The sequence below is a fragment of the Balaenoptera musculus genome, chromosome 13 (genome assembly GCF_009873245.2).
Source record: "Balaenoptera musculus isolate JJ_BM4_2016_0621 chromosome 13, mBalMus1.pri.v3, whole genome shotgun sequence".
NCBI lineage: Eukaryota > Metazoa > Chordata > Mammalia > Artiodactyla > Balaenopteridae > Balaenoptera > Balaenoptera musculus.
The window spans coordinates 69,633,386-69,660,388 of NC_045797.1; the positions used below are offsets into that span (position 1 = coordinate 69,633,386).

The 27,003-nt window shown below is 51.4% G+C and overlaps 2 protein-coding genes across 4 annotated transcripts in view; one reads left to right on the forward strand and one right to left on the reverse strand.

The window, feature by feature from the left end:
- Nucleotides 1–3,079, reverse strand: part of KCNK3 (potassium two pore domain channel subfamily K member 3) — a 38,246-nt gene extending 35,167 nt beyond the window's left edge. Inside the window, exon 1 of the mRNA XM_036873985.1 lies at nucleotides 2,655–3,079. Coding sequence (XP_036729880.1) covers nucleotides 2,655–2,937 — 283 coding nt within the window. The 5' untranslated portion in view covers nucleotides 2,938–3,079. The remainder of the gene's footprint in view (nucleotides 1–2,654) is intronic.
- The window catches only part of CIB4 (calcium and integrin binding family member 4), a 97,378-nt gene continuing 73,179 nt past the window's right edge, over nucleotides 2,805–27,003 (forward strand). For 2 of the 3 annotated variants that reach the window (XM_036873986.1, XM_036873988.1), the window contains exons 1-2: nucleotides 2,805–2,883; nucleotides 26,104–26,199. The gene's annotated coding sequence lies outside the window, so the exon portion shown is untranslated. The remainder of the gene's footprint in view (nucleotides 2,884–26,103; nucleotides 26,200–27,003) is intronic. The other variant, XM_036873987.1, reaches the window with a different exon arrangement.

The following is a 27,003-nucleotide window of genomic DNA, read 5'->3' on the forward strand; positions in this document are numbered from 1 at the left end:
CCCATATGGACAGCTCTCAGCCAGGTGTCATAGCCAGAGTGACAGGTGACAAAAAGCCAGTGATGGTTGGGTGGGGCAGAGTGGGCAGTGCCAGTCTAGGGCCCCCACAGAGCTAGGGTAGCTCTTTGATGCTGTCTTTCCTCTTGCCAAGCTCCTTATAAATAAAAAAAATCATCAGAATCACACTCTGTCTGCCTCTACCCCCAGCTTTTAGCATCTCTCTTGCTGAGGACTACAGGCAGTTTGGGAAACGGCAGGGATGGAGGGGAAGGATGATGCCGTCTCATTTCTGCACACCTTAAACTCATCAGTAGCATTCTCTGAGTGCTCCTGTGTATTGCTGGGTACTGTGCCGGCACTGGGAGCACAGAGATGGCAACCACAGGGCCCTGCCCCCATGGAGGTTAATTACACCCCCTGTGGTTAAAGAGACAAAATACACCCCCTGAAATGTAAATAGCTGTGCAAAACAGCCTACACTGTGTCACTCAGGTGGTCTTGACAGTAAATCCTGCAGTCATCCAGAGCCAGTGGCCTGGGATGGTCTGGAAGACTTCAAGGAGGAGATGGGATTTGAACCAGACCTGGAAGGTTAGCTGGGACAAGATAAATAGAAGACAGAGAAAAAGGCATGCCAGATAGGCACACTTCAGGGGTTCTCAAGGGAAAGTTGGGCTGCAGTGGAGAGATCATGTCAGTAAGAAGTGAGAAATTAAGTTGGACATAGAGATTGCAGCCAGGTATGAGGTCCTGAAAATTTGGGATGAGGAGCATGGATTTATGGATTACATGGGCAGCAGGGGCGCATTGAGGGCTTCTGAGAAGGGTATTGGTATGGTCAGAGCTGTGCTTTGGGGAGATTCTTTCTGGCAGCATTATCTGCGGGAGCTTGCCCTGAGGGGGAATGAGGCTGGAGGCAAGGAGGTCAGTTGGGTGGTTACTGTGGAGCTGGGCACCAGGATACTGGGAAAGATGGGGGCACACACCAAGGGTGTGATGTGTGGGGAGAGAGAGAGGGAAGGTCTAAGGATCTGCAGTGCTCCTGAAACCCTGGCAGGCGGCAGGGAGGTGGGAGAGGGGAGGAGACGCGGACAAAACCCAGTCTGGGCCTTCCCAGGAAAGCAGGCCCCTCTTTGGGCAGACCTGAGTCTGACCATCCTGCACTAAACTCACAGCATCAGCAGGACCCAGAGGTGCCCCCACCTGGGCCACATCCACTCCTGGGGTCCTTTTCATCATCTTCCAGAAACCACATAGCATAGCTCCCTGTGGTCTCCAGAGAGCAGCGGAATCTCGGGACAATCCTGCAGTGGACAAACTGCAGGGACGGCATCCAGTACTGCCTTTTACCCCTCTCGGCTCCTGTTGACTCCCAGGAAAACACTGCCATCTTGTCATGGGCTATGCCAAATGGCAATGAGCCCGTGGGAGCTCAGCCAAGGCTAGGAGGAGGACCAGGGAGAGGAGAAGGAATGGGAAAGATGGAGGAAACAGCTCCTGGAGGCATCCTAGTGAGCTTTGGGGGAAGGTGGGCTGGGAGCACATCAGGACTGGGAGGAGCCCTCGAGATCATTTCAGCCAACCCCTCATTGTCTGGAGGTGAACTTGAGACTCAGGCAGGGGAAGGGACTTGCCCAAGGTCATACAGCGGGACAAGTAATGGAGCTGGGCTGGAATTATAGTCTTGGGAGTGGGTAAGGTGTTTATTCCTGTTTGAACACCTGAATAGCACATCAAGGGCCTCACTGGAGATTCTTTCTGGGATATCCACTTGTGCGCTTTGTGTGTGTGCCTGTGTATGTCCTGTGTGAGCTTGCGTGTGTACCTGTGTGTGCACCTGTGCCTGTACTGTGAGAGAGTCTGGGTGTGTGTGGCCTCCTACACTGAGGTCTGCCCTGGCTGGAAGAAGAGAACTGGGGCCATTCCTGTGAGGTGACTGTTTTCCTGGGACAGCAGTAAAGAAGGCAGACAGGGCTGGATCCGGCTTCCAGCACCAGCTCTGCTGCCCTAAGAAAATTAAAGGCACTGTCTGGCAGAGCCTAAACTCCTGGAGCTGGGCACACACGTGCACGCAGACACGCACACACACACACACACACACACACACACACACACCCCAAGAAGTACTCATAGCCACAGTTATGGAGTGTTCCAGGCACCCAGAGTGGCCCCGTGTGCCTCAGAGTGCCAAGTACCTGCATCCACACGTCTCCCTGAAGCCCCAGTCGGTGTAGACACGCTGGGGTCCGGGAGCCGATCTGCAAGGACACGGAGGAGTCGAGCGTTCCCCACCACTTACACTCGGCGCCCTGCTCCAGGGCCTGGCGCGGCCACACCCCTCCTCCCCAGCCGCCGCCCGTCGTTCCTGCCCCTCTCACACACTTCAGAGTCCCCTGGGGCCCTCTCACAGCCTGGCAGGGACAAGTTAGGGCTGGCCCTGCTGGAGAGTCAGGTCCGGAGCCAGGATTCGACGCCTCCCCCGAGCCCTGTCCCTACGGAGCAGACACGTCAGGCTGAACTCGGGTTTCTGGGAGCGCGGGGTTCGGCGCCTAGACCCTCTCCGGGGGAACCCCCCAGCTCCAGCCGGCTCCGGACTACCCCAGAACCCGGCGCCCAGCCCCCGGGTCCCCGCCCCCCGCCCGGCGAGTAGTTACCGATGGTGGTGATCACGGTGATGGCGAAGTAGAAGGAGCCGGCGAAGCGCCACTGCACGCCGGCCTTGTGCGGCTTGAGGCGCAGCACGACGCGCTCGAGCTCCTCGTAGCCGCCCTGGCTGAGGTTGTAGCGCGCCCGCAGCTCCTGCTGCCGCAGCTCCAGCCGCTGCCGCTCGATCATCTCTGGCTCCGACTCGAGCGCGTCGAAGACCGCGGCGCCCACCAGCAGGTAGGTGAATGTGCACACGATGAGCGCCAGCGTGCGCACGTTCTGCCGCTTCATCGTCCCGCCCGGGCCGCCGCCGGCTCCCCGGCGCCCCCGGCCCGCGCCCCGGCTCCGGCCGCCGCTGCTGCTGCCCCGGAGGCGGCCTGGGGCATGGCTGCGCTCGCCGCTCCCCGCGCCGGGCACCCACTCCGCGCCCCGGGGCCGCAGCCGCCAACGCCGCCGCCGCCGCCGCCGCCGCCGCCGCCGCCGCCGCGGAGCTGTCCCTTCAGCACCACCCACCGCCCTCCTCCGCCCGGCCCCGCTCCCGCCCCCCGCCCCCCGCCCGCAGGCCGCCTCCTCCCGCCAGCCCTCCCGCCCAGCCAAATAAGGACTGGGGAGACGCGCCGAGGGAGGGAGGAGGGGGGGCTGCCGGAGGGGGAGGGGAGGGGGAGCGACGGGAGAGCAGCGGAGAGACCGGGCAGGACAGAGAGCGAGAGAGAGGGAGAGACCCAGAGAAAGATAAGTAGGCAGAGAAACGCATATAACTACAGAGGAAGAGAGAGAGAAAAAGAGTCAGAAGGGGGTGTGACAGACAAGGAGATAAAACCAGAGGTAGACTCATAGACACAGAAAAAAGAAGAGGCAGGCAGCAAAATACAGAGCGAGAGAGGCACAGAGCGAAAGATGGAAACAGAAAGAGCCGCAGGCGAGAGACAGAGAGACCTGGATAGCAGGAGATAAACCGACGACACAGAAAAAGAAAAGCAAGGAAGGGGAAAGGAACTGGGCCAATCAAGCCTCTACGCCCCCCCCCCCACCCTCATCCCTCCACCAAAATCACAACAGGCTATAGCTGGACGGGACCTCTGGCCTTGCTGTCCTGCCCTTTACTATGTGGATGAGGAAACTGAAGCACAGAGAGGTCCAGTGCCGTGCAAGGGCACACAGTGAGTTAGTGTCAGCACTTGGACTCAGCCAAGCTTTCCCTCCTCCCAGGCCATAGGCCCTCCCCTGTGCCAGGCTGCTGGCTGTCTCAGAAATAGGAGGGCACAGCTGTGGACCGGGCACACATGGGCCAACACCCAAGGGAAAGCCCTGCTCTCGTGAAATGTGTTCCTTCCTAGGTCAGCACAGCTCCTGGAACTGGCTGAGGAAGCACAGGCTGGTAGCCTAGGCCACTAGCACCCAGTCCTAGGGTCTCCTGCTCTGCTCCCCAGGGGCCTTCGAGGACAGGCCTGACATCTATGGCCCCTGTCCTGCACCAGCTGGCCAGGCTGGGCTTGCGCTGGGCTGCCAGGGATAGTACTGGACACCACCACGGGGCATCCCAACAGAACTGGGATCTAACTGAAATAGGGTGGGTGGGGGAGGGGCCCAGCTCAGGCGCCTCGCTGACAAACTGGAGGAGCCAGCAGACCTCCTCCTACGCCTCAGTTTCTTCATTTGTCAACATGGTGCAGTGGTGGCGAGGACGACAGGCTGTGGGACTTCAGAGTCTTGCTTCCTTATCTCCTCGATGAGGTGACACGGCAGATGATCCCACAGGCCCTGCTTAGCTCCAAACAACTCCAGACTTGGATGGGCTGAGTGAGCAGAATGACTGGAATGCAAATTCCACTGCCAAGGAGGGTCAAAGAGTCCTTCACAGGACCCTGGCATGGGCCACGAGGAGAGACATGGGAGAGGCCCCAAGACCTCTGAGGGTGGGCTCGGGAGGCAGCCAGCCAGAAGCAGGAGCACCATCTGCCCACATCCTGGGCTGACCTGTCACTGCCAGTCACTACACTGCTTCTCCCAGGAGTGCCCCCAACTCATCCCTTTCTTCCACCATTCATTCAACAAGTATGTTTCAAGCATCTGCCTTGTATCAGGCGAGGCACGTTACATTCATTACCTCTAGTCTTTACCACGATCCTGAAAGGAAGGGATGGTTATGTCCATTTTATAGATGTAGAAACTGAGGCTAAAGGCAGTGCAGAGAATCCCCCAAGGGCATTCTGCTGGGAAGAGACTTCCATCTGCCTTCCAAGCCCGTCCTCTTCTCCATAATGACTCCTCGAGCCTTCATTTATTTTCACTGTAAATGGGATAGCTAATCACACTAGCTCTTGAACAGATTGTTGTAAGGGCTCAAAGGGGATGACATACATGTAAATCAGACAATATGAGGTTCTATAACAACTTCTTCTCCCCTAAGACTCAGGTCTTTGACCAGAGCCTGCTGGGAAGGCCTTGATTGGTGGCACTTTGTCCCCTCCCCCTCCCCTCAAAGGTCTTTGGGTTGTGTCAGATTCTTTGATCCGACACAAACTTTTGGTCCTGCCCCTTTGGCCAGGAACTCAGCCTATTGCAGGCTTTCCCTCTTGGCATCCTGCGGCTCTTTGGAAGAAAAGCACTGCCTTTCCTGGCTTCCCAGGGGTGCAGGCTCAAGTTAGGTTCTGTGTTCCTGGCCACAATCACCCCAGAAGCCAGTCTAGGGGAGCAAGTGGCTCACTAGCCTGGTTTTCAGTGTGAAAGGCTATGTATGTGTCCAAGGTCTGTTCACCTCTGGCTACCAGGCCAGACTGCTGTGCAGATGAAAGGTGATATTATGAGTGAAAGAGCTTTGGAAAAGGGAAAAAGCTCTCTTTAGGGGCAAGGCATTTATTATTAATAATGATGATGCTTGTTCTTACAGCACTTCAGAACTGGAAAGACCTTTAGAGATCATCTAGCCCAAACTTCTCACATTACAGATGAGGAAACTGAGGCCCAAAGAGTAAGAAGGGTGTTGCCCAAGATCACAAAGCGAGTGGGAAGTCCAGGACTCACGTGCCATGGCAGGGGTCTTTCCTATTATCTCCCGTTATGTCTGAGATCAGGACACCCACCAGCAGGGGAGCACAGTGCCCTTGGAGCCCAGGAGGGCAGCCTGGGTCTCCTCCTCCTGCCCCTCCTCCTTCCCTTCTTTTAAGGAGGGGGGACCAGTGGGTGTAATTGCATGGGTGCCAGTCAAGTTTTCTGAGTAACCCCCAGGACCTACAGGCAGGAATCGCACTGGCCAGTCCTTGACCTGGGTGGGATGGTGCCAAAGGCCTGGAAGCCTATCCTGCTCCCTTCTGTCCAGGACTTCCAGGACCTGCCTGTACCTCACCCCTGCCATGGGGATGTCCCACCCTCTGCCCAAGGCCAAGTGTCAGAAAGCACCTCTGTCAATCCTATCTGTTATAAACGATAAAAACTGCTCAGCTGTGGCTTCTCCAAATTCTTGTATTTTTTTAAATTCATTGGTGACTCCAGGGGAGGAAGCTTTGGGCCAGTAAGAGAGAGATTTTTTTACATCCTTCAAATCATTATACTGGTCAGCCTTCTGTGTGAGGATTTTCTGAAATCCTCTCTGGTATAGAGAACACAGGGTGGAGAGTTGGGAGGCCTGGGCTGGGGTCCTGGCTCTGCCACCTGCTTGCTGTGGGCCAGTCACTCCTCCCGGGGCCTCGGTTTGCACAGCCATAAATGGAGGGGTTTGGATCAGGGCATGTCTGTTCCCTTCATTTATAACATCCCATGACCTTCCTGGCCTGCTTCTGCTTCCCTAGTTCTTCCAAGAATCAGGTGAAAAGAGAGTATAGTCACTGCTTTTAAGACTTTAGTTTGTGAGGAAAAGGACACAGTCAGAGTTAGGATAAATGGTACAGAATTTAATTATCATTAGTTGCTGCATATTATTATGTACTAAGCATCATACACATACGATTTTACAGGTTTTTTTTTATTGGAGTATAGTTGATTTACGATGTTGTATTAGTTTCAGGTGTACAGCAAAGTGAATCAGTTATACATATACATATATCCACTCTTTTTTACATTTTTTTCCCGTATAGGCCATTACGGAGTATTGAGTAGAGTTCCCTGTGCTTATTTTCCAGTTTTATATTCCACTCCATTCCTCTCTAAGCTCTAGACACATCCAAGTACTTTTGCGCTTCACTCCTGGCTCACGTGGCTCCCATCAGCTGGGATGCTGGTACCTCCTCAACCTCTCCATCTTCTATCTATCGAACTCCTATTCAGGCTTCAAGACCCAACTCAAAGGCCACACCCTCAATGAAGCATTCCCCAGTTGCCTCCAATCAGAATCACTGGCTCCTTTGGGCTTCCACAGCACCCTGTCTAAGCTTCAACTCAGTAGACATTCCCCCTGCCTCGTTGACTCTTTAATATTTGTCTTCCTCCCCGGCTCATTATCTTCTCCGTGCAGAGACCCTTCTTACTCATAGTACACCTCCCGCAGTGGGAGCACCATGCTTTGCACATCAGAGTCGCCCCACATGTTTCCTTGGGTACTCAGTACACAGTGAAGACCTTAAAGCATCCTCACCTGCTGGGATAGAGACCAGCAGTGTCAGTGAGGCCAGGGACCCAGACAGCAGAGCCTGTGGGCAGAAAAACCCGGGCAATCTTTTTCTGTGACACTTTGCAGATACTTCAAAGGCTGGAGCAAGCCCTGCCTCGTTTAGAAGAAGAGGATAAAGATAAATTTGAGAGTCTGGAGGCCTGAGAAAGTCAGTGGGGAGAGCACTGAACTGGGAGCCCAGGTCCAGGAGCTTGGTCCCAGTGCTGTTGCCAACTACCAACTAGCTGGTGGACTCGAGGAGTCACTTTGTCTTTCTGTGCCTCGGTTTCCTTTTCTATAGCATGAAAGGGTTGACTATCTTGAAAAGTCTCTTCTCACTCTGACATTCCGTGATGTTAATGACAGGCCTAGCCCTGTGATTAGCAATGCTCATTCTACAACAGCCAAGAATGTGGTCTGACAGATGAGGGGCACAGAGGCCTCTCTGTCCCTCACTTTCTAGCCCCCCTTTATTGGCCAGTTTGGCTGGAAGATGGGGGCAGGAGGTGGTGAGGTAGGGGGAGAAAGGGCTGACCCCTAGTCAGACAAGCTGGGGTTCAAATCCTGATTCTATCAATTACTAGTTGGACCGGAGCCTGCCGTGAAATTCTGGTCCATCCTGGCTGGGCGAGGCCATAAGCTCCTGGAGGGCAGGGATAGGGCCTTAGTCATCTCCGTGCTCCACAGCGCTTGGTACAGCACCTGGCATAGAAGACGCTCTGGAAACACTCCTCCGTTCGTTCCAGTAGCCCTGGCTGAGCTAGGTGGGTTGGCAGGGCCTGGAGCCCCTGGTTTGCCGTAGGAAGGAGTGTCCAGGGCCTTCTCAACATCAAGCCAGGGGAAGGCCTGAGAAGGGGGAGGGGCCCCGTGGGCCCAGGAGCTGCAGCAGAGAGGGAAGTGGCTGACACAGAGAGTTGCCCCAGGGATCCTGGCCTCCGAGGGCAGGCTGATTGGATTCAGGGCACTTAGGGTATGACTGAGGTGTTTCTTGGTGTGCCTCTGTAGGGAGAGGCATGGAGGATTAGTCTGGATTTACAGAGCATAACCAGTCCAGTGCAGCCAGCTTGCGTTTGTCAAGAGACACTATTTGTTTAACATCTCAAGCCCAAACCAAACACAAAAGGCAGCTGTTCACAAAGGAGAGGCTCTGGGAGCTGTTGGGGGAAGAGCGCTACCCCTGGAGGTGGACACCTGGCTCTGTTCTCAGTCCTGCCCCGATGGGCTGGGTGACAAGCTCAGAACACAGACTCGGGTGTCCTGCTAGTGAGAGTGAGAACCAACCGGTCTTCATGGAGTTGCCATGGGGAACGGGCTTGCTCCCTTCGTTAGCAGAAAGCCTTAGTCCAAGGTCTGCACCTACCACATTGGACGGATCCCTTCCCATAGAGACGATCGCCTTGGTGGCCTCCCTCTCTGACTCTGAATACTGCGTGGACATGAGCATCCTTGTGTGTGTCCTTAAGGACCTGCAGGGAATTTCCACTGGGACGCATACCCAGAGGTGTCACAGCGCTTATGCCCACTGCATGGCACTAAACGCCGCCGGGCTGTCCTCCGCGTGGCTGTCTTGGTCTTCACTCTCCCTGGCAGTGCGTGGGTTGGTCTGCTTGCTCCTCACTGACACTGGTATGATCCGCTTTTCTATTTTTGCCGCTTGTATGTTTCACTATTTTCTACTAATTCCCCCCTTTCGCTCCCTTTCCCCTCCCCTACATTACTGGGGTCTTAGGCAGGCCAGCAGGTGATGACAAAGCGAGATCCGGGAGAAAACCAGCCGCTGTTCTCCAGCCTGGTGTGTGTGTGTGTGTGTGTGTGTGTGTGTGTGTGTGTGTGTGTGTCTAAAGGAGGCTGTGAGCCTGAGACTTTCAGTTTCAGGCTTGATCTCCTTTTTTTCCCCCTCTCTATCCGCCAACCCTTGTCAGTTTCCCCTCCACTCACATTCTCCTCTGTGTTTGGCCAAGCTCACAGAATAATTAAAACTAGAGGAAACCTTAGACCAGACAGTGCCGGTGAGGAAGCTGAGGCTTGGCAAGGGAAGTCTGCATCTCCAGGCCTCATGGCTTGCTGGGCCAGAGCTGGGACTTGAGCCCAGCTATCCTGACCTCTGGGGCAAGGTAAGTGCCCTAGACTTTCCCCCTTCACATCACTAGAATTAAGTCCCTTAAGCCTGTCCTCAGTAGAGATTCTGGAGCCGCCATGACCTGTATTCTCTGACAAACGTGTTGCCGCTAAGGAAAAAAATGAGCCTGGAGATCTAGTCAACAGCCTCACAAATCTTGAAATCCTTCTTTGCAGGTTTATGGCTTCTGAGAAGCAAGCAGAGGCAGCCAGTTCTCAGCAACAAACACAATAATTATAATAGCACTTGCAATGATTAATCAGCCAGTGAGTATTGAGTGGCGCCTGCGAGCATGCATGGCAGCGTGTGTGTGTGTGTGTGTGTGTGTGTGTGTGTGTGTGTGTGTGTCCATCCGGGTGGGGGAGAGGGCAAGGGGGGGTGACTTTATTCCCAGTGAGCAGGTTTTAGGTGTCCTTCCCTCAGTTGAGGGGCTGGGTCACAACTGTGGCACTCCTTGGGTAGAGTTGTGATCTGGCTAGAGCTGCAGCTGTTTCTGCCGGGAGAGGAGTCCTATTTCCTGTCGTCCTGGATGTTGGGGTCCTGACCATATACTGGGAGAGAGGAACTGACGAACAGAAGCAAGTTCTAGGCCTGTCAACCAGATTAATGTGGGACTTCACCAGCGTGATGTACATGGCAAAACCAAGGAACTTGGCATTTCAGCCTGGAAAAAAGATGCAGAGGACATGTGAGCTGTCACACGGAGGAGGGATTAGCTTTGTTCTGGGTGGCCTAGGAGGGGCCAGTGATCTGTGTGGAAATGCTCCAGTGAAAGAGCTTTCAGCTTAAAATAGATGGAGCATTCTCTCTGCCTCTGCAGAAGCAATGGCTTGCCCAGATGTAATGAGCTCCTGGTCAATGAAGTTATGCAAGCACAGCCTGATTGATCTCTTGGGTTCAAGCTGTCTTGCTTTTTTTTTTAATATTTTTTTCCTTCCAGTTTTATTGAGATATAATTGACATACAGCCCTATATAAGTTTAAGGTGTACACCGTAATGATTTGACTTACATATATCATGAAATGATTACCACATTAAGTCTGGTCAACATTCATCATCTCGTATAGATACAAAATTCAAGAAAAAAAGATCTTTTTCCTTGTGATGAGAACTCTTAGGATTTATTCTCTTAACGATTTTCCTATACAACATACAGCAGTGTTCATTATGTTCATCATGTTGCACACTGCATCCCTAGTACTTATTTATCTTAGACCCAACTGGGAGTTTGTACCTTTGACTGCTTTCATCCGATACCCCCTCCCGTACCCCCAATCTCTGGTAACCACAAATCTGATTTCTTTTTCTACGGGTTTGTTTGTGAAGTATAATTGACCTGCAACACTATGTTAGTTCCTGGTGTACAGCATAGTGATTTGATATTTCTGTGCGTTACAAAATGATCACCACGATAAGTCTAGTTACCATCTGTCACCATACAAAGATATTACATTATTATTGACTATGTTCCACACACTGTACATTTCATACCCATGACTCACTTATTTTGTAACTGGAAGTTTGTACCTCTTAATCTCCCTCGCCTATTTGGGGTTGAGGCTATTTTAGAAGGATCCAAAGAGCTAGTACAGTGCCTGGCACATAGTACCTGCAAGAAATGTCTTCTGACGTGATTGCTAAAAGTACTGAGTTTGGGGGCTGGACCAGATGCGCTCTGTGGTTCATTCATGGAGCATTTCCTCTGTGCCAGGCCCTTTGACCCTCCTGGAAATGCTACAGTTCTCCGGCCCCAGGCAGGGCTGCACCTGGAATCCTTGTTGAGCCCTCACAGCACTGCTTTCTCCCAGCTCCCCTGTCCCCACCCACCCAAGGTCCCCACACATACACCCTACACCTCACTGCTTGCAGAAGCCCAACACTCACAGGTTGGAGTAAGGGCCTAGAGGCCCTAGGGCTCCAGCAAGGGAAATGAGCCTCCGGCTAATTACTGAGAGCTGATTCTATTAAGCGGATAGCTCGCTCTAGGCAAAGCAATTACATCTAATCAGCCCCTTGCAGCAGTCCAAAGGGACAGCCGTTTGAGCCAGACACATGCGTGAGTTCGAGCATCAAAGCAGTCTGAGGCTCAGGCCTGGGCAGATTTATCTCAGGCCAAGGGCTGCTCAGAAAGTGGTACCCCGGCCCCTTCCCTGGGCTGCCCAGACCTCAGGCCACTGTGGTGCTGCAGCTCCATGGAAGCAGCACTGAATGGAAACTCAAAGACCTGTGTTGAGACTCGGCTCTGCCACCAAGGAGCTGAATTTCACTGGGGAGAGTGCCTCTCTGACCTGAGCCTCAGTTTCCCTGTCTGTCAAGTGAGTAGGATGGACTAGGGAAGAATCTAGTCCAAGCTTGAAACTGGAGTCCATCTTGATATTGTACTGTATACTTAGAAATGTCTAAGAGGGAAGATCTAACATTATGTTCTTATAAAAAATAATAACAACAACAGGGGACTTCCCTGGTGGTCCAGTGGTAAAGAATCCACCTTCCAATGCAGGGGACTCGGGTTTGATCCCTGGTCGGGGAACTAAGATCCCACATGCTGCGGGGCAACTAAGCCCACACGCCACAACTACTGAGCTCGCGCGCCTCAACTAGAGAGCCTGCGTGCTGCAAACTACAGATCCCACGCCCTCTGGAGCCCGCCTGCCACAACTAGAGAGAGAAAAACCTGCACACCACAATGAAAGATCCCACATGCCTCAACTAAGACCCGACACAGCCAAAAATATAAATAAATAAAATATGTTAAAAAAAAATAATAGCAACAATAATAAATAAAGAGATAGGAGGAAACTTTTGGAGGCGATGGATATGCTTACAACATAAATTGTCTTGATGGTTTCGTAGGTGTATGTATACTTATCTCCAAATGCAACAAGTTTTATACATTAAATATGTACAGCTTTTTGTATGTCAATCATCTCTCAATGAAATGGTTTTAATTAAAAAAAAAAAAACACAGAGATGTTAGTCTATCTAGTCCATCTGGTTTGGGCTTTAGTCCAGGCTAAAATGACCTGACCAGCTAGAGAAGAACTTTTGAAATCCTCAAACATGGAAATACATGCTGCAGGATCTAATTATTCAGGCTATTAAAAAAAACTGAAATAATGTATTTTTAAAAATTACGAATGCCCTCCTGGAATTTTTTTCCTCTAGAAATTTAATGAAATGTGTGTTCCCTAAAAAACAGACAATATTTTTTTTGACCATGATTTAGTGGCTTCCAGATTCTTTGAGGAAGTTGGGTCATGTTAGCGGGGGAAGGAGCGGGAGAGGAGGTCCCTGGAAGTGAGGTGGTAATGAGCAAGATGGAGACAGGAGGGTCACTGGGCCATGGCAGTGTCTGTTCTACCTGTGCTGGTTCCTTTCCCAGAGGAAGAACTCCCTGAAAGATTCCTGGATGCTGTGAGAATGCTGAGGAGGAATTTATTTATTTATTCATTTATTTAAAAATTTTTTTATTTTGTATTGAAGTGTAGTTGATTAGCAATGTTGTGTTAGTTTCAGGTGTACAGCAAAGTGATTCAGTTATACATAGACATGTATCTATTCTTTTTCAAATTGTTTTCCCATTTAGGTTATTACAGAATATCTAGCAGAGTTCCCTGTGCTATACGCTAGGTCCTTGTTGGTTTTCTATTTTAAATATAGTAGTGTGTACATGTCAATCCCAAACTCCCAGTTTATCCCTCTTCCACCATCTTTCTCCTTTGGTAACCATATGTTTGTTTTCTAAATCTGTGAATCTGTTTCTGTTTTGTAAATAAGTTCATTTGTAGCATTTTTTTTTTAGATTCTGCATAAAAGTGATATCATATGCTATTTGTCTTTGTCTGACTTATTTCACTTAGTATGATATACTCCAGGTCCATCCATGTTGCTGCAAATGGCCTTATTTCATTCTTTTTAACGGCTAAGTAATATTCCGTTGTATATACAACCACATCCTCTTTATCCATTCATCTGTCAATGGACATTTAGGTTGCTTCCATGTCTTGGCTATTGTCAATAGTGCTGCTATGAACATAGGGGTGCATGTATCTTTTCAAACCATGGTTTTCCCTGGATATATGCCCAGGAGTGGGATTACTGGATCATATAGTAGCTCTATTTTTAGTTTATAAAGGAGCCTCCATACTGGATGTACCAATTTACATTTCCACCAACAGTGTAGGAGGGTTCCCTTTTCTTCACACCCTCTCCAAGACCACTGAAGAGGAATTTAAACATCAGTCCCTCCCAGCACTGAAATTCTAAGATTCTGGGTTGGTACTAAGCAAATGACGTGACCCAAACTCACCATGTGGGCAGCCTAGTGGAGGAGACCAGAAGCCAGCAGACCTCAGCAGCAACCAGCTGTGAGAGCCGGGCAAGCCATGGCCCCTCTGTGAGCCTCAGCTTCCTCCTGGACAGCATAGGAGGATGAGAGCCATCTCCACGTAGCCTCCCTCACACAGTGGTTGAGGGATTCCAAGTGCGATGATGAATGTGAAACGAAGACTAATTAATTAATTCTATTAAAAGGTGAGAATGTAAACTATTAAAAAAGCTTCTGTACAGCAAAGGAAACCATCAATAAAATGAAAAGGCAACCTACAAAACAAGAGAAGATATTTGCAAATCATATATCTGATAAGGGGTCAATGCTCAAAATAGATAAAGAACTCATACAACTCAATAAAAAAGACCATACCATTTAATTAAAATATAGGCAGAGTATCTGAATAGACATTATTCCAAAGAAGACATACAAAGGGTCAACAGGTACATGAAAAGATGCTCAACATCACTAATCACCAGGGAAATGCAAATCAAACCCACAATGACCTATCACCTCACACCTGTTAGAACGACTATTATCAAAAAGACAAGAGATAGTAAGTGTTGGTGAGGATGTAGAGAAAAGGGAACTCTTGTGCACTGTTGGCAGGAATGTAAATCGGTGCAGCCACTGTGGAAAAACTGTGTGGAGCCTCCTCAAAAACATTAAAATAGAACTGCCATATGATCCAGCAATTCCACTTCTGGGTACTAATCTGGAGGAAATAGAATCACTATCTCGAAAGAGTGACTGCACACCCATATTCATTGCAGCATTATTTACAATAGCCAAGATTTGGAAACAACCTAAGCGTCCATCGATGGATAAAGGGATAAAGAGAATGTGGTATATATACAATGGAATATTATTCAGATATAACAAAGAAGGAAATCCTGCCATTTGTGGCAACGTGGACGGACCTTGAGAGCATTATGCTAAGTGAAATAAGCCAGACAGTGAAAGACAAATACCGTATGACCTCACTCACATGTAGAATCTTACAAAAACTGAACTCATAGATACAGAGAACAGATTGGTGGTTGTCCAAGGCAGGGGGTGGGAGGTGGGTGAAATGGGCGAAGTGGTCAGAGGGTACAAATTTCCCGTTATGAGTCCTGGGGGTCTAATGTACATCATGGTGACTATGGTTACCAACACTGTACTGTGTATTTGAAAGTTGTTAAGAGAGTAGATATTAAAAGTTCTCATAACAAGAAAAAAAATTATAACTATGTATGGTGATGGGTATCAACAAAACTTATTTAATAATATATACACATATAAAATCATTATATGTAATACGTTATTACATGTCAATTATATCTCAATTTTTAAAAAAAGAAAAAAGAGTGTTCTTATTAACAACAGCTGGGACCCAGGTCTCCCTCTCTAATCCAGCCCTTCTCTCTTTTGATTTTCATGACTGTAGCTTTGAGAGCAGGGTGGCCTTGCTGGAGCAGAGCGTGGGGGCCACCTGACTGCCAGCTTTCCCTGGCCTTGGTGATCTCAGATGGCTGGTGCCCATGTAATCAGACCAAAGCCTTGGTCTGTCCTCAAAGAGGAGCCCTGGCGCTGATTGGCAACCAGTGGCCTTGCTGGGCCATGCGTAGCCTTTGGGCATTCGCTGCAGGGAGGAGAAGCAACCTTGATTCAGATGCTGGGCTTGAGGAGAGCCGATTCCCCCTGGATCATACTGGCAGGAAAGAGGAAGGAGGTGGGATACAGGGGGAGGGGGCACCAAGCAGGCCCGGATTGCCCTGCTCATCAGCACCCCGCATTAGTCACTTGCCAGAAGAGAGGGTATGAGGAAGAAGCCACTTTATTCCCCATACTATTCTGAGAGTGGTGGGAGGCAGGGCTGTACTGGGAGGTTATTGGAAAGCCTGGAGTGCCAGCAGAAGAAATCTGCACGGCTGGATGGAGGCAGTGGGAGAACATGAAAGATGCTCGGGCAGGGCTATTCCACAAAGAGACCACGGCCCTCAGAGCCAAGCCCGCGTCCCTCAGCCTGGGCTCCTGTCTTGTGTGATCTGCCCAGTCTGCCTCTCTGGCCTCATCCCCCTTGTTCCACTTAGGGCTCTTTGCACCAGCCATTCTGTAATCTTTGCAGTCCCTCCAAATGTTCCAGGCTCCTTCTTGCTTTTCTGCCAGAAACGCACATTGTGCCAGGTACAAATATGATTACATTTAGTGCTGCCTTTGGAATGGCAGCATTCCCACTTTACAGATGAGAAAACTGAGGCTCACAGTGAAGCAAATGGGCTAAGCTCTTACAGGTAAATAGATGACAGTTCCAATATTCAACCCAGATCAGTTTGACTCCAAAGTCTGTGCTTTCACTTTTCTGCCACACTCCCTCGCTAGAAAATGATAGAGGGCAGAGCCAAGCTGCAATAGGGGAATAGAACAAAAGGTGCTATCCACACAGAACCTGGCACATAGCTAGAGCTTAAAAAATACTGGCTGTGTGAATGAATGAGCAGCTCAGAGAGGAAGGCTGTAGGAAGGGCTAGGACACATCACCTGGGCTTGTCCCAGAAGGGACAGATGCTTGACTTTGACTAGGAAACAGGGCAGAACTGTGGGTGAGGCCAAGTGACTCCAGCTTGCAAAGGGGCTGGGAAACAGGACTGTCATGAACAAGCTGGACTCGGTGACTGATCCGAGGTGGAGAGGAAAGAGGAGGCCAAGTTGTCCATGGCCTGCCCTAGCATGGTGCCCCAGCATCCAGCCCAGGCAGGGACTCAGAAGGGTCTCCACAGCTGTGCATAGATTGCAGGATACCTTTGAGTCTTTGAGCTAGGTGTCTGGGAGAACGGCAGTGTCTCTAGCACACCGATCAATCTGAAGGGGAATGGACCATCCAACCACGTGGACAGGGGTTGGTCCTGGTGCTGGGTCACCATGGGAAGACACAGGTGGGTACCTGGGCTCTATGCTGCGTGGATGTCAGATGACCCAGAGATGGTACAGTCCAGTGATCCACGGAATCCACAGCACATCGGGGAGATGGAGATCAGCTGGAAGGCAGTGCTCAGGCAGAAGGGCACTGAGCCGTCAGGGAGATGGAAAAAGTGATGTCGTTAAGGAACAATGTGGCCAAAGGAATGAGCTGTAACTTGCTGGATCCAAAAGGACAAACGGGAAAATTGCTGCCAGAGGCCCAGGGGTGTCTGATGATGGCCTGACACGGCCCTGGGGGAGGGACTGAGCCCCATTCCAGAGGCCAGAAGGGAGTCACCCCATAGGCTCTGTGGACCTTTTCTGCCCCCCTAATACCTTGTCAAACAAACCCTCTGGTCTCTTAGTAAGGACTGATGAATTGAGTCAGGACAGAACTCCTGGCCAGAGAACTCTACCCTGTTTCAATGGAGTGGATCTAAGGATGCAGTCGTGAGGCAGAGGAAAGAGCACAGGTTCTGGGGTCAGCATCCCTGGGTGGGTCCTGCTCTGCCCAGCTGTGTAACCCACCTTCTTAAAATGTGTTGGCAGGATTAGGTGAGATAGGGGAAGTATCTGTCCTTAAGTCAGGACTGGCATGTCGCAGTGCTTCTTTCCTTTCCCTCTGTTCCCTACTTTCCGGGTAAGAGCTGGGGAAAACCAACCCTGCACCATAGCTTAGGGAAGAAGCCATCCCTGAGGCTTAGGTGATCTGGTCAGGAAAAGGGGCTTCCTGGTCTAGCATGGGTTGCGTGGGCTGTGGATGGACTGAGCTGATTAGAGGCAGGCAAGACACTCAGCAGAGATTCAGGGGAAATTTAGAATCTTGAAATGAGTGTCACAGGAAATTTGTGGTGTGTGTGTGTGTGTATTGTGTGGAGTTGTGGTGGAAGTCATCTGGTCTAAATTCCCACTCTATAAGAGAGGAAACAGAGGCCGAGGGAAGGGAAGGGTCAAGGGCATGCAACATGATGATGGTACTTGGATCTTGATTGAGTTCTAATCCCATTGCTGAGTTTCCTAGTAAGAAAGATCTCTGACTAGCAAAGAAATAATGGGGTTCCAGGCAATGGCCAGGGCACCAGACTTGAGCAGAGGTATTTGTGTTGACCTTGGGAATCTGGAGGAACTGGAACTTGCTTTTTATTGTAGTCAAAATTGTTGAGACCCCAATTAGCCCTGGGTGGGGCTCCAGCTCACCTGCTACCCTGTGAGGCCCAGCCGTCTGCAGAGGGGTGTTCTCTCCTGGAAGTTTGGGGCCAGGGAGCTTCGGGGTCTGATGGGCTAGGATTCCTGGAGGTGGCTGATCTCCAAGGGTTTGACTGGGGCATAGAGATGGCCACACCAAGGCTTCTGTCCAACCGCCAATGGTGAACCCAGAAATATGTTGTCCTCTTTGCCCCAAAACTCAGCTTTAAGAGTACATCCAGTGCATGTGTGGTCCCACTGTCATCTCCATTTTTCCAAGGAGGAAGGATGGCTCCAAGGTCCACCCAGATGGTAAGTGGGGGAGGTGGGACTCCTGGCTTGTCGGACACACTACGGTCTCCGCATCTGCCTCTTCTCTCTGCACACACCTCCAGTCTCCCTCAGGGCCTGTGATTCTCCTCAGCTGCCAGGTCAGTTCCCCTGAACACCTTCAACTGTAAGTCCTGTTTCCCACCTCCTGTGTCTGAGCCCTTTCGCTCTCAGGCTGGACCAACCTTCTCCACCAGATCGGGGAGGAATGCAGAAAGGGAAGCCTGATGCCCCTGTACAGAGAGGGAAATGAGGCATGGGGCTGGCCTGAGCCAAGGTCAGGATCCAAGCTTCCCTGTCCGCAGGTCCAGTAAGAGAGGCCCAGAGCTGCAGGGAAAGGCAAAGAAACACCGCTCTGTTTTCTTAAGCTCCCAGCTGGGTCTGAGAACACCAAATCCTCTTTGAAAAAACAGAAAAGGGATTTTAAAAAAATCAAGATATTAACCTTCTGAAATTGGACACCCCCCTCCATGTAGAGATTAACTTCTTTTCTAAGCATTTTTTTTTTTCATTTCTATAAACATCTTAATTCATGCCGACATCGTGGCCAGCCTGGATTATGGATGGATGGAGAGATGGATGTCCTCGTCTCGGCCACACATGCACACAGCCATATGTGTGTGACGTGCGTGTGCAGTCACGCACATACACACACCTGGAACAGCAGAGAGAGCATTGGTCGAGGAGCCGAAGATCTGGGCTTTATTTTCAGCTCTGCTGCTGAACCCTGGACCTCAGCTGTCTCATCTATAAAAGGGGTGGCTGGACCAGCCAGGTTTCAAAGACTCCTTCCCCCCCCCCCCACTTTCTGGCACTGCCCAGCAGTGTAGGTTGGCCGCCTTGCTTCTCAAGGACCCTGCCTGTTTCTCCCAGGACTTCTCTGACAGTCTTCAGGCCTGAACAGCATGCAGGGGGAGGGAGGGGGGAGGGAAAGCATGCATTCCAGTTCCGTGTGGGACCAGGGCTGCTTTTATGGTTATTTCAGCTCTGCTGTAAATGTAAAGTCACATGTAAAACACCCAGCACGTGATCTGAGCACATGATAGGTGCTTCCCAAAGTCTGTTCTTTCCCCTTTCACCTCCTTTTTTTCGTTCACCTGGAGGCTCATCCCTATCTGAGGCCCGGTTCCCTTCATCAACCTCAGCCGTTGGAGAAGCCACGTCATTTTTTTTTTTCTAGTTTCAGGTTCCCCTCAGCCTGTGTCACATGGCTCCAGTATGAACTCTTGAATGTTTCCCATCACTTTTAGGATGAAGACCTGGCCCCTCGGTGTGGCCTGCAGGGGGCTCTTGCGGATCCGCACCCCCTACTTCTCCAGCCTGGCCTGGCGGTCCACTTACCCTGCCCCTCTGGGCTTTTGGATCCTTCTTTCGGGTCCCCAACTGTCATGCTCCTTCCACCTTGGCCTCCTCATGAACCCTACCTCTGCCCGGGCTCACCCCTGTGTCTACCTGGCTCACACCCGCTCCTCTGACAGTCCCTTCCCCAGGAAGTCCTCTGTGACCCCAGGGAGGTTAGGTCCCTCATGCTGTGGTCCTCTCCTTCTCGATGACAAAACACCATCATAATGAAAAGACCAGCTGTACCTCAAGCATTTGATGTCTGTCTCCCCCACTGGACTGTAAACTCCAGGAGGGCAGGGGCAGGTCGGTGTGTCTGTTTGGTTCAACACTGTCTCCCCAGCACCTGCTCGGTGTCTGAATTCCATAGTAAATGAATGAGTCTAAATGAGTCTAAAATTGCTCTCTTTAAACACACCTGAAACCCTGCTCAGCACCTTCCATGAAGTCCAGGCAGAACATTCCCTAAAATAGCTTCACTCTCCTCTTCACTCACTCTGACCTCCCCTAAAGGTCCCCTCTTTTCCCTCCTGATGCCACATATTCCCAAAACCTTAAGTTTCTTTTTAAACATATCACCAGCCCAATCAAGCAACACTTTTCGTATCCATATTTCAGTGCCTTCCACCTTCTGACAAGCCCAATCATTTCCAAACCTTGATTATGTTCTGGTTCTTGAGGCAGCAGCCAGCTGTGGTTATTCTCAACTCTCGTTGTCATGGGGGAGGAGGGTAGATGTGCGCTAGCCCTGACTCATCGAGGACCGGGAGAGAGGCGCTGAGCGTCCGCAGTAGCCTTGGGTAGGGGTGGGCCACAGCAGTGGTCTGGCTCCGGCTCGAGCAGAGGTTATGTGAATCCCTATTCGACTGTCATTTTGGCCAGTGTTCCTCAAAGGATGCTCATAGAACAATGGTGTCTTGAGATGTTTTGCAAAAGAAAAAGTCCTGTGCTCCAACGCGTTTGGGAAATTCTAAGCATCACTCAGCGTTAGCTCTTGTTTGCAAGCATCAGAAGCCAACTCTGCTAATTTAAGCTTAAAAGGGATTTATTCTAAGGATCTTGGGTAGCTCACAGAATCTCCTGCAGGGTCAGAAAACCAAGGGCAGAGCAGCCAGGGACAATGCCCAAAGTCATATTGTATGACTGGCCCCAGGAAGCCCCACTGCTGCTGCCACTGAACTTGTGCTTTATACTTGTGCCACTGGCTCCACCAGCACTGGAAGCAGCTTCTAGAACTGCCACCACTGAAGCCTCTGAAAACAGATTGTGGCTGCTGCCACCACTGCTGCCACCACACTCATCAGAGTAGAACCTGCATATTCTGGGCTTCCTTGCATCACGGTCTAGGGGTGGAGTGAGGTCGTGTGCCCGCGCCCTAGTTCAAGAGAGGCGGGGACAATGTGAATTTCACATTTCACTTTCAGCTTCTGTACTGGGAGGCAGCCTCTGCTTCAGCAGACAGGGGAAACCCTTAAACATAGGAAAGGGGGGCAGGTGCTGACTGGCCCAAAATGACAACTGTTCTCTACACTGTGGACCCTGGACACCTGCCCTGGGAGTGTGCCGTGCTCTAGCACAGGGTCTGCCAGTCTTAGTACTGTTGACGTTTGGACCAGGCACTTCTTTGTGGTGGGCTATGCTGGGCATTGTGGGATGTTTAGCATCCAGGCCTCTATCCACCACGTGCCAGTAGCACCCCTCCAGTTGTGAAAGCTAAAAATGTCTCAGTACATTGCCACATGTGCGCTGGGGGTGAATTTGCCCCTGGCTGAGAACAACTGCTCTAGGAGATGTGTAGGAAATGTGTAATATGTCTGAGGAAGCAAGACTGATTTAACCCGGTTCCCCAAGCTTATTTGACCATGGAGACATTTTTTTTTCTCTAACTCTCTTTGGCTTTATTTCACAGAACTTCATCGGGAAATGCTGAGTTTATAATTGGGGCCCTCTTTCTTCATGTTTCATGGAGGTAGGAGGTTGCACAGGCCAAATGGCACTCCAGGTCTCCCTGTCACCACCTTCCCATCTGTCAACCTCCCTGGACAAGGCTGAGGCTCCTTGAGGTCCAGCTTTGTGAGGACCCACTCTCTGGGGAGTTAGTTGTGACTTTAGGAAACATTCCCAGGGTCCCAGGGAGGGGTCTGCAGAATGCCATTCAACGTGGAGAGTCAGTCTTTTCCCCTTGGCTGTGAACCTGCGCTGCAGGCAAAGGTATTGCTCTAACCACCAGGCACACTGCCCTGGGGATACATCTCTGCCTGTGGCAGCCCACTGGACCCCCTGCACTGTTTGACAAAGATCCCACAAGATTCAGGCTCGGGACTTCCCTGGTGGTCCAGTGGTTAAGACTCCGTGCTCCCAAAGCAGGGGGCCTAGGTTCCATCCCTGGTCAGGAAACTAGATCCTGCATGCCGCAGCTAAGACCTGGTACAGCCAAATAAATAAATAAATATTAAAAAAAAAAAAAAAGATTCAGGCTCAAGCACGGCTGGTCTCCAACATGTGGACCCAGCCTCCCAGTCTGTATTCCCCACACGTCCACTACGTCAAGGCCCAAGGAATGCCCTGGACACAAGGCCAAGTCTGCCCCAACCCAGGAAATATCCTCATCACCGCAATGCTCGATGGGGTCACAGGCCCTAGAAGGGTGGGGCCGCTGCCCACTGGCCTTACCTTTGGGAAGGAGCTTTTGGAGCTGCTGCAGCAGGCTGGGGAAAGGAGCGTGGGGAAGAAGTGTCCTTGGCAACTCAGCTGTCCATTCTGGAGGCTTCTGTGATCCCGCAGTTTCCCCATACGGATGGCTCTGCTCCTGCATGCAGCTTCACATTTGGAGCTCACTCACGTGGCTTAGAGTGTCTCTCTCTGACCTTGGCTCTTAACCTTGGGAAACTGGGACTTTGGAAATATAATAGTGTCAGGGTTAAACAAACCTGTGTTTGATCTCGGTCGCACCACTTAATGGTGGAGTGATCTTGGCCAGGTCACCGTTATTTCGGAACTTTAATTTCATCATCCATGTAGATTTTTAAAAAGCACTTTTCCTGCTCCTACATTTGATAATTCTAGATTTTAGGCACTAACAGGTGGCTCCTGGGTGAGTCTCACTGAAGCCTTCCTGAGAGCTTAGGGACTCATGTTCTGGACCACAGGGTGCATCTTCATGGGGCAGGGGAGACAACGGGAATGAAAAAACAAAGGCTTAAAAATGCCTTGGATCCCAACCAGCCAGAGGATGCGCGAATGGAAAACTCCTGCTGTGTGTCAGAGGCCCACCTGGCCCGGGTGACAGCCAGCGAGCCAGACACACAGGCCCCACTGCGTGTTTAGACAGCACTTTTCCTGCCCTGGCCAGAGTTCACCCTGCCCCCACCAGTGCTCATCCTGGGGAGTGGGGAGGGGCGGGGGTCCTCACCCAGGCCCAGGAAAGCTTCCTGTGTATTAATATCCGAGCAGGGGCGGGGGAGTGGTAGCGTGAGCTGTAATAGGAAGGATGAGGAGCAGGAAGCCCAGCTTCGGCCCCAGTCTGCCCTGAACCCATCTCTGTGACCTAGTCCAGGACTCAGGGTCCTCGTCTGTGTGGTGTGTGGGGTGGGCAGGGAGGTCTGCAGGGTCCTCATCAGCCCTGACATTCCACTGGCGGAGGCCTACATTCTCTCAGAGATGCCACATCTGCCTTGGGAGAGGCCAAGGCCCCTTTCAGGGGCAGGATCTGGGGGCAACTCTCGGAAGCTTCCCTCAGCCTTAAGCTCACCGTCTGAGGAAGTCAGCCAAGCCATTGTCGGGAACTGTGGGATCGCCAACTTTGCCAGCACTCTCAGTGCCCACCGAGGCTTGCAGGTGATCCCTGGGGGGCAGGCTCTGGGTAAGTGTAATGAAAGGGACTCACTCCACTCAAAGATGGGGGCCAAAGGAGTGAGGGTGATGGACCCGGGAGAGGCCAAGAGGAGCCCTGAGCCAGGGGGGCAGCGCTTGTCCAACACCGTTTGGGGGAGAGGCCCTGAATCTGCAAACGCTCTGAGGACCAGGCCTCATGCTCTAGTGTGGCCTGGGAAGGTCACTGGGCCGCACCATGGCCAGGATGTAGTGGCGCTCAGACTTTGCACACATCCCACGCTCATAGCCTCAGATGTCTAGTGGTCCAGGGCCAAGCTGGGGCAGCCAAGTGCGGGTGGGGGGATTCAGAGCCCACATTACGGTTGAACACATTGGCCAAGGCTGACCTGCAGGTTCTGACTCTTGGGATTTTGATTGGCAAGTTGGGTCTACGGGTTGGATCAGTTCTGAGAGCCTGACAAGGCCTGGTCTGGGATAATGGTTAATTCACCAGGGTCGTGGCACCTGGGAGGTCCCTTGGTCAATGCAACTTGGCCTACTGGACACCCTCCCTTGAATTACCTCTTCTTAGCTCAGGTTCCCACAGAGAGAAAATCCCTCTCAGTGCCTTTTACCTCTCCCCTGGATGCCAAGAAAATGTGACAAATTTCCACCCAAGGACACCACTGCTTCTGAACTCTGCCCATCCCTAGCCTGTCTCTGCCCAGACCACCCTTCAGGCAATTACTTAAAGGAAAGTGCTGGAATGACACCACAGACAAGCCAGAGCAAGGACAGTCCTGGCCCAGACAACGAGTCACTCTGCCTGGCTGCTTGTACCAGCCCATTGGAGAGGGTTTCCAGTCCTCATCCTGGCCTACCGTTCCCCTCCTTCCCTCCATCCTTCTGTCTAAGGCCAGAGCTGAGCTCCCCTAGTCACTCAGAAGGAACGGTCTCTTTCTCAGATCCTAAGTCAGCCCCTCAGCCCCAGGGCACACCTGCCCTCTCTGAAGCCCCAGCTGCCGGCACTGCCAGTGACTTACTCCAGGGAAGCTGCCTGCACCGCCCCCTACCCTACCCCAGGTCAGTTTCAGGACCCCTTCCATTCAGGAAATCCCTTCTCCTATGTTTTGCTTCCTCCAGCCTGTGTTTTTTCCCTCTGATTCCTTATACGTGCTCCCAGCGATTTGGGTCACCCAGAAATCTCTTTCTTGCCTCTCGCGGAACCAGAGTCCACATCACAACGTGCATCGCTGAAATTCAAGGATGCTCCAGGGTGGGGATAGATGGGAGTGCGTACACACATATGCGTGTGTGTGTGTGTGTGTGTGTGTGTGTGTGTGTGTGAATGCACATGATTTGGGCATCAGCTCGGTCTGCACAGAGTACAATGTCTCCCTCTTACAAAGGTGATCATAGACTGCTCCCTCCTTCCAAGTCAGCCAGGCCAGGTGAGGGCAGGTTCAGAGAAGTCAGCTGACCTCCCTTCTGGGTCATGCCACAGAGCAGGGCATGGTTTCCAGGAGCCTGAGCCCCGCCTCAGATCTCTTTCCACCCCGTGCTGCTTGGGTACTAAAAGAGGGAGGTGTGGGCCCAGATATCGTTAGTGCGGGGTGGTGTTGAAAGGCAGCTTGACCCTGGGGAGGGGTCTGGGCTCAGTGGGATGTGGAATGATGTTTGGAAACGATCACCAGGGGAGTCACTCACTTTTCCAGAGCGTTCCTTCGGTCCCACAGCTCAGGATGCATCCTGATTTATGAGGCGCAGGATTCCAGCAGCTCTGGGAAGGGTTCTGGTTTCTGCCCGGTCTAAGCTCTGAGGAGAGGCAGAAGGGAGGGGCTGGCCCTGGAATGTTAGGAGTTAGGAGGCTGAGGGAGCAGAGCCTGGTAGGACTCAGGCAGGAGCCCGCCGAGGATGGAGGATGCTTCCACCTGCCTTTGGCTACAGACCCTCAAGCCAGAGGAGGAGGATGTGAGCTCCAAGCCTGCGGGAAGCAGTGTCCTCAGAGCAGATACGCTCCCTGGATGAGCAGGAGCTCCCCGTCGGCTCCCTCGCGGGGCTGGTTGCTTCTGCTCTGAGACTGAGCTGTCCTGTCACAAAGCACAGCAGCGTTCGTCCGAGCCACAGAGGAAAGGTGTGCATTTGTTTCCATTTAACAAATGAGGAGACTGAGGTCTTAGGTTAAGAGACACTAAGTACTGCCAGGTCTCACAGCTAGAAAGTGGTTGAGCCAGGCTCCAAATTGACACCTTCTAATTCTACGTCCAGTCTCTTTCCATGAGCGCAGACAGATCCCGTAGCTGCGCAGAGTGCTGGTGCGGCACAGGGGAAGGGGCAGTGAGTCTGCAGGCAATCAAGCCCAGGTTGCAATCCCACCCCCTGCTAGTATTGACCGTGTGAATTGGGGCATGTTGCCAAGGCTCAGTTTTCTCATAAATAAAGCGGATGCAATCAGGGATGCGCGGAGCTGGCTCGTTCTAGCTCCCAAAAGCCAATTGTGTGTATTTCTTTTCAATTCCTCATTCAGTCATATGAAGCTGGTTAGCTTGAAAAGGGCCACAGCAGAGTATTTACACCAAAGAAATGAGCAAACCTGCAGGTCAGGCCTTGGCTCCCCAGAGGGCCAGTTGTTAGCATTTCCCAGATCATCCCTGGGGACAATTCTCACCCTACAGGACTAGAGTGAATCAGATAGTCTGGCAAGTTCTTACCACCATGTCTGGATTGGAGCAAATACTCACAAATGATCGGCAAAGGTAAATGTTTTACCTTTTCTTCATCCTTATCATGTTTTATCCCTTTATTCACCAGGAGAGTAATCTGGGCAAGAGGAATTTTCTTCCATCATATCAGTGAAGACATTGAGGCTCCGAGGGACCAGGTGATTGAACACAGAGGGGGTAAGAGGTAAGCCTGGATTTGAACCCAGATATTTATGCTGGGCCCTGGCCACTACCCTTGGCTGCCTTCCCGCACCAGACAATTTAAAGTCTCAGAAATATGGGGATCCTAGAGCCAGAAAGAATGTTGGAGATCATCTTTTGACAGTTCAGGTCCCTCATGTCACAGATGAGGAAAAGGAGGCCTGGAGAAGGAAGGACCTACCCAAGGTCACTCCACCAGTTATGGCCCAGTTGGAATTAGGATCCCAGATCTCTGGATTCCCCATCTAGATCTCTCTTCACTGGACCAAGCTGCCTTGAGACCCCTGAACTGGGGTGGGATTATCCTACCCAGACAGCACGGCTGATGCCCAGTATGAAGGGAACAGGATGGCTATTAGGGAGACTGCCATATTTCCATTCCAGGAGAGGGGATGTAAAAATAATGTTATTTGTTCTGCCTACACCACCAAGCTATGTGAAACTGTCCTGTACATGCTGAAGGACTTACAAATATAAGTTAGTGACATTTTGTCAATCAGCAAACATTTATGAGCCAGAGGCTCCCACAGGCAGACTTTGGGCCTCTGTGGGCAATAGAGCACTGGCATTGATGGGCCAGGGCTGGACCCAGCTCTGTAATCCCCGCGGCCCTGTTCATGTCCTCCCTTCCTCCCTCCCTCTCTCCCTCCCTCCCTCCCTTCCTTCCTTCCTCCCTTCCTCTCTCTCTTCTTTCCTTCCTCCCTCCCTCTCTTCCTTCTTTTCATTTAATAAATATTCACAGATTGCTAGCCTTCTGCCAGGGCCCCACTTGGTGCTAGGGAAGCAA